This window comes from Gavialis gangeticus, unplaced genomic scaffold (genome assembly GCF_001723915.1).
Source record: "Gavialis gangeticus isolate Ggan-Ray unplaced genomic scaffold, GavGan_comp1, whole genome shotgun sequence".
In the NCBI taxonomy this organism is placed as follows: domain Eukaryota; kingdom Metazoa; phylum Chordata; order Crocodylia; family Gavialidae; genus Gavialis; species Gavialis gangeticus.
Window position 1 is genome coordinate 46,744,228 of NW_017728998.1, and position 7,535 is coordinate 46,751,762.

A 7,535-nucleotide genomic window follows, 5' to 3' on the forward strand; every position below is an offset into this window, starting at 1 on the left:
GGTAGAGCACATGAAATGGTGCTACTACCTGGCCCCAGGATAAGCTTCTGGAGCAGACATACTGAAGCAGTAAAGTAGGCCACATGGTTAGAACATTCTTCTAATACTATTCCTCAGCTAGAGCAAACATTTGGCCTTGCTTATTGGATTTAACTACTCACAAAAGACATGTGTCCTGATGTCATGTGCCAGTCAGTTATCCAAGTGGCAGCAGAGACAGGAGGTTTACATAGGGATGATCCAGCTTTGAGCAGAGAACTAGATGACCTCCTGTGGGCCTTCCAGCCCTTTCTTTTCCATTATGCATGTCCTTATAGGGCATGAAAGATGAATATGGTGAGAGAGCAGCACGCTTGCTCTAAAACAGTGGTCTCCAAAGTGGGGTGCACAAGACAATCCATTGGGGTGCGGGAAGAAAGTATTAGAACTTCTATTTGTATTTCTATAAATATACATATATTGGGGGTGCGTGCTCAAAAATTTTTTTACTGACGGGGTGCACGATCAAAAAATTTGGAGACCACTGCTCTAGAAAGATGGGTGTTTGTGTGCATGTGTGTATAGTAGACAGTAATTTAACTAACATTCTGTGTTCACATTTTACATTCCTCTTAAATACAAGGGGAAGTAGGAACCCAGGGTTTCTCTGTAGACAGAGCTGTAAGTGTAAATGCAGTCACCTGTGATGTTTTGGTTTCTGGTAAAGTGACCCAGCCATATCTTCTGCCTCTGTACTGGTTGGGTCCTTTTCCCTTTGTTAAGTATAAGATTCTTGTAAGGCTTTCTAACATTTTTATATTACTAGTGACTTTAGGTTCATCATAGCAAACTTTTATTTGGGAATTATATCATTTTCTACATCACTATTTGGAAAGGTGATGGGGTTTTGAATCCACAAAGGAGAGAAAAATACTGGAGTCACAGTCAATGCACAAATAATAGGCCCTTTAAGGCTTGGGAGCTTGTTTACTTTCCATTGGAACTATATAAGCCTGCCAGTGAGGTAAATGCGTCAGTTCAGACTGGGCAGCAGAAGAGACAGGAGCTTTGTCTTAGGGAGTCGTACTGGCCAGCTCTGAGGAGAGGCACCATTCCTGGATACATTCAACATTGAGTAGTAACTGAAGCTGTGGACAAGGGAAAAGGTGGAATCCTAGGATAGGGAATACAGCTGATGTATCCTGGAAGATTGAGGTAGGAAATCATCAGAAAATTGTTTTGTGCTATGGGGGTTTATTGGGGCTGTTCTCAGAGCAATTCAAGACCAGGAAGGAGAGTGTGGGCCCGGGTACTTCCTCTTCAACCTCACCCAGCATGAGGGAATACGTGGCTGCCACCAAGCAGAGTATCTAAAGCAGGCTTGTCCAACATATGGCCCGCAAGCAGCCACGCAGCCTGCCAAGGCATTTTCTGTGGCCTGTGGTGCTGCGATGGGAAACGAATCATTCCCGCCCCTTGTCCCTCCCCCAGCCCCTCAGCAGCTTCGTAATGAACAAGGTTCCTACACGCAACGCGTTGGCAACATCAAGCTGACGCGGTGCGTGTGGGAAGAGGAGTGCAGACCCGGCCTGCCTCCTCCCGGTCCCAGCACCACGTGGGGAAGCCACCTCTTCCCAGCCCGAGCAACTCGCCACCTCTGCCTGCAGGCAAGGGACTGCCCAGCTTGACCGCCTAGCCCCAGGTCACTGGCAGAGGCAGAGCAGCATGGGCAGTCGGCATTGGCCTCACTGCGCAGGGGTGGCCCTGGGCTTGGGTGGAGCCTGCACTCGCTGCACCCTGAGGTGCCACCTGGCCCTGGCTCCAGCTCTGGCTCCCTCCAGCCCGGCCCAGTGCGGCAATGCAGACCCGTGGAGGCGGCGTGGCAGCCAGGCTCGCCCTTGTCATCTGCCTCTGCTGCCTGCTGCCCGGCCGGGGCACCACAGGTAGGGCCAGGCCAGGCTGGGCTGGGGCCAGGGTCAGGGCAGGAAGACAGCGCCTCCCCCGGGGCCGGGCCGGTGACTGTGGGCTCCCAGCACCTATGTGTGTGGGGGGGTCCCTGCCTTTCACAGTTCTGACCCAGTGTCCCTCACTCCTCCTACCTCCAGACCCCAGTGCCCCAGTGTGTGGGGCATGGGGGGGCCCAAGTAGCCCCTTGCAGGCTGGAACTCTGCCAGCCCACAAGAGAAAAGCCACAGTTATATGTTTTTCGCCTTTAAAGGAGAACCCACTTTTAAAGTTTGCTCGTGACCTTTTCATATATTCTTGAGACTTTCATTGGTGTCAAAGGTCACATGACATCACTTCCTAATGTGATACCACTTCCTGTGAGGTCTTTGAATATGGCTTGCCGGCCCACTGGGTGATAAAAAGTTTGTGATCTGGCCCCACATTCAAAAAGTTTGGACACCCCTGATCTAAAGCAAGTGATAAATTCATGCAAACTATAGCAGAGATGATTGCTGCATGTTGAAGAAATTGCAGTGAACAGCCTGGGGACTGCACAGGTGGCAGTGTCCACCTCCTGACCTGTCACAGAGAGTTAAAGTCAATTATAAAACAAAACTAGGAGTAAGTGCAAACATTTCCAAGAAATAAAATATCTAGATCAAAGTTTATTAAAGCTTCTGTAAATTATGTTACCAAGGCAAAATATGATATGGATCTGAGGTACCCTTTCTTGATCAGTACATCCATGCAGCGACTGTACTTCCATGCAAATGGCAGTGTGAACTGAAAGGCAGAACCGAGCCAGAAGTTATACCTCGGCTACAACATAGCTGTGAAAGAGCTGATTCAGTTATGATGCAAAGCACAAAATGCTTGATTGAGAAGGGCAAGTGTCATAGAAAAAGTCATTTCTGGATTAGATTGTGACTTAACTGAAGACAACTAAAATGTTAATGTGATTTAAACTTCTATTAGATGCCATACATGTGCTGTAGAATAGCCTGCGGTTACATCATTCCACAGGACAGAGGATCCTAAGCTGTGGCCTGCGGATCACCGTGGTCTGCAAGGCCCTGGTAAGTGGTCTGGAAACAGAACTCTCCTTCCTCCTGGTTAATCAGGCCACAAGTTCTGGTTCCAAAAGTTTTGGAGCCACTGCCATAGAGAAACCAGAGGAACAAAATTTTTTGTCCTAAAAGAAATGCTGGTATTTTTTTTAGCTCATTTTTCTTTTGTGAGAATGGGATTATATTGAGTGCTGTATACTCACTTCCACCCATCTAAGTAGTTTTTCCTGAATGTATCTGTTATCTTTAAACTTCTTTGTGTTAAGCAAATCAGCAACAAACTCTCTTGGTGTGATCTGCAGGGTCTAACATAAAACAAAGGCTTGTAAGTCAACCTCTGCCTCCAAATAGTACTCTCTTCCAGCCTCTGCCAATGAGTCTTAGCCTCATTCTTGGTGAAACTAAGCTCTGGGCAAAGAACAAACCAAGTCTCTGCTTTGTCCTGAGAGATTTTTAATATGTAATTCCATAGCCCAGGTAAGGGCTGTAACCTCTGAACTCCTGGGTAAAAGGCTCTTCCTCATCAGGCACCTCCTTTTGAAGGGTCACTCCTCATCTTGGTTTTTAAAGAAAGGCCTGAGGTCTCTGCCTAAAGATCTACAGGACAGGGTCCATGGCTACAAATCACTATTAGAGCTATATGTTTAGGCCCCGTGACTCCCAGAGGCTCAAGTCCTGCCAAATTCTCAGCTTTTCCTACTGGCCAGCTTAGGAAACTTTCTAGTCAGTGGGCTGGCTGTTAAGGCTCCTAGGGATGTGATTCCTCCCCCCGCCCCTTCCTATGCATGTTAACCAGACCTGGGCTCCCAACAAAGGGCTGTGTATTCCCCTAGGTAGCAGAATCCCTATGTCAGGCACTGTGATACGTAAGGATATGTTTCCAGCATATCCACAGTGTGTCCACACAAGCAAGGTCCCAACCCCAGAAATAGGGCTAAGAAGCCACCTCATGCTTCAGTGCACTTTAGGGCAGCTGCTAGGGATGACCTTGAAATGACATGTTTCCATGTTTGGAGCATACAAGTGAAATTGGGTAGGAAGAGCCTGTTTGGGACATGTTGCTGCCATGGTATAGATCAGGGGTGGGCAAAATACAACTCATGGGCTGAATCTGGCCCACCAAGGTATTTTATCTAGCCCATCCACTGTGAGGCCCTTGGCTCTGCCTGGCCCAGGCACGGGGGACAGCCCAGGTCATGGCACGTGCTGCCAGTTCTGCCATCCCTGGGCGTGCAACAGAGCTGGGGTGATGTAGCAGTTGGACTTCATTTCCTAGCAGATTCAGAGGCTGGGATCATGGGGAAGTGACAGCATGTTGCTGTGCAGGGAGTAGATCTTGGCTCTGCCCTAGGCCCAGGCCCCTGCCCCAGCCTGTGCTGTCACCGCCCTGCAAGCCCAGCCCCAGGCCTACCCACCTGCCCATCCTGATCCCAGACACCACTCCCCACCCACCCGCAGCCCCATCCCATTCACCCAGGCAAGCATGCCCTGCCCACAGGGGTCCTGGGCTGGTCTCCATGAAGACTCCATCTAGTGCCCCCAAATTAGCCTACTAATCTACTGCTTAGGGAGTTTTGATAAGCTGTTCCGGACTGGGTTGGGAGAGAGGGGGAAGATGCCGACCCAGCCTGCAACAGCTCACCAAAACTCCCTAAATGGCCCTCTAGCCCAAATAATTGCCAACCCCTGCTACAGATGAACCCTAAGTCTCCCTTGCCCTAAGTAACTTCAGGAGCCTGAGAAGAGATGGATCCACTGGAACTGTTAGGAAATCATGCTTACCCAAAGCTTGTTCACTAGGATCACAACTTTGTCTGTGATTTCCTTGGGATCCTTCTGACTGATTGAATTCAGGATGATGTCAGTCAGAAAACAGTGGCACATCCTAGCATAGAATATCTCTTCATGTGACAGAGCAAAACTTAGGAAAACAATATCTAGAAGGAAAGTTTCAAATAGCAGAGCATTAGAAGACCTATTTCAGAGTGCTGGCCTCCTCAACTAGCCAAATACTAGCCTCTTTATTTGTCTTCTCTGGTACACTGCCACTCCAGAATCCTGCTATACTCAAGAGTCAGAACTTGGGGAGGGTTTAACATATTTCAAGACCTGCCTTCTCAAGTGTTGTGGAAAAATGAAAATGCTGAGTAGGCCTTCCCATAGGCATTCACAGTGGCCCATATCTAATGTAAAGCCTACTGATGTACAGCAACCTCCAGAGCAGCTACATTGATTTAACTACAGAGATTTCTCCAGGTAGGCTGATGGATAGTCATGTGCATGCATGCCTACTCCCAGCAGAACAAGGAGAGGAGGGGGTGCTCCATGGATTTCCCCTCTGTACCTCCTTCAAGGCATGAAGGGCAGGTAGTTACAATTAGGGGAGCATCTCATACAGATGACAAGCAAATAAATTAGTGGCTATGGGCCACATGCTCAAAGGTACTGAGATGCCTAAGTTTTCCTGAGATCACTTATTTCAATGAGAGTTAGTTGTAGCTCAAACTAGTCATGCACCCAACTCTTTGTAAGGTTAGTTAAAGTTGCTCAGTTAGATGGGGTTTTTCTGGACTGTTAAAGCTATAGATTATTTATGATTGTTACTCCAGGATCAGAGTTGCCCATGCCTGAGTCTGCTTGAACCTTTTCTAGGGTCAAACACATACAACGGTCTTTCAAATTTTTCAAAGCAAGGGCTTAATTCATTCAACCAAAAGAAACTACCAGTAATTGAGTTGCCTCTGTAATGCTTCTGTTTTTCTCTAATGAATACAAATGTGTTGCCTGTAACTCCCAGCAGAAAACAGACTTATAAAAGCTTTACTAATTTTACCAAGAAATATGGGTCTATAAATAGAAAGAGGATTTAGGTTCAGCAGTGTAATGCTCAACCTGTTGCCTACACAATGGAACTTTCAGTGCCAAGTTAGGCATCCAGGCTCCTTATGCAATGCATGGGTAGGCAAGAGCTGAGCAAGTGGTTGAGGATCTAAATGTTTGACTGTGCAACTGAAAGTGGCAGTTAGGATAAGACCCTTGGGCATGTCCCCATGAGCACTCATGTGTGGTCTGCGGCACCTCAAAGACATGAGATGCTGCAAACTGCACGTAGTGCACGTGCATCTGTGCTCCATGCTGCTAACTTGCAGCGCAACAGGGTTTTTTTGACACCAGGAGATCCCGGTGTCAAAAAAAACGCCACCAAAAAAAGCAGCGTGGCACAATGCAGCATGGCATGGTATAGTGAGTGCACACAGCAGCAGCATGCACCACCAGAAACTGGAGTTTAACAGGCTGGAGCCATGCTCTGGCTGCCAGCCAGGCTCTGAGTGGCTGGCTTGGCACTGCTGCTGCCCCAAGAGGCCCCCAGGACTCCAGGTAAGGCTGCTGGGGCCAGATACATGCTGGCCCCAGCCTCCCCTACCCCACCTGGTCTTTTTGTCATGTGTTGGAGCACGTGTGCAGCAGCATGCCTGGGGACAAATAGCAGCTGCACAAATATGTGCCACTATTTGTCCAGTGGGAAATGCATGCTCTTACACATGCATGCTCGAAGGGCTGTATCACTTGTGTCTTTTTGCTGGTACTTAGCTCCTCAATGTAGAACAGTAAATGTTGTCCAAATCATTTGTTTTCACTGTCAGTGGCTTTATAACAATATTTGAAAGCAAACAGCTACCATACCTAAGCATTATATAGTGTAAGATGTACCTTGACATAATGCATGAGCACTTCTATTAGCCAGTTTGCTGCCATCAAGCTGTGTGCTGTAAATAAGACTCTCTTCGTTGTATGCACAAGAGCCATCACTGCTTACAATGGGAAGATGTTCAACTTTAAGAATCAAACCTACATTATTAAATTCTTTGGTTACAGCATTTGATTCATCGTTTACCATTTCTGGAATTAAAAATACATAGACTTATTTCAGAATAAAACCTGAAAAACTATGCATAGGATTAATACATCAACAAACATAAGATGCGGGTCGCAATACTTCCATCCTGATAATCATATTCCTAGCTCTGCTTTATTACTACTATTATTTTGCATTTGCATGGCAAGTAAGGAGTATGTACTAGTTTCCAGACAGAAGGCCAATATTTGCACAGAGGAGTCACCAAGCATTATTAAACTAGATGTGTCCATCTCTTCCTAGGCACAAGAATTTGCTGCAGACATCTGAAGAATCTGAGAAATGGGTCATTTACACACCGCAAACAAGATTCTGGTCTCAGTTATGGAAGTGTTAATATGGAGTAATTAACTTGCACAGAGTTGTTCTAGACATTGCCACTGTAATTGTGATCAGAATTGGTCAAGTGTCAGTTATGGAGGAAGAGCAGGAGTATAAACATCTGCAGATTAGTTTATCTGGGTAAACTAAATAAATTTCTCTTGTAAAGTCACTGAAATGAATGGAGTTACACCAGTGCTGAATTTGACTCATTAGGAAGGATTCCCCAGTACAAGCTGATATTGCTAGTTAAGTGCTGCTGACATAGTACTTCTCTCTTCCACCTCTCTAATTACATTGCCTAT

The 7,535-nt window shown here is 46.8% G+C and overlaps 1 protein-coding gene across 1 annotated transcript in view; it reads right to left on the bottom strand.

Annotated features, from left to right (window-relative positions):
• Nucleotides 1-2,571: 2,571 nt before the first annotated feature.
• The window catches only part of KCTD19 (potassium channel tetramerization domain containing 19), a 57,668-nt gene continuing 52,704 nt past the window's right edge, over nt 2,572-7,535 (bottom strand). The window contains exons 8-11 of the mRNA XM_019505301.1: nt 6,705-6,893; nt 4,776-4,930; nt 3,197-3,298; nt 2,572-2,709 (exon numbers count right to left, since the gene is read on the bottom strand). Of these exons, the coding sequence (XP_019360846.1) occupies nt 2,611-2,709; nt 3,197-3,298; nt 4,776-4,930; nt 6,705-6,893 (545 nt within the window). The 3' untranslated portion in view covers nt 2,572-2,610. The remainder of the gene's footprint in view (nt 2,710-3,196; nt 3,299-4,775; nt 4,931-6,704; nt 6,894-7,535) is intronic.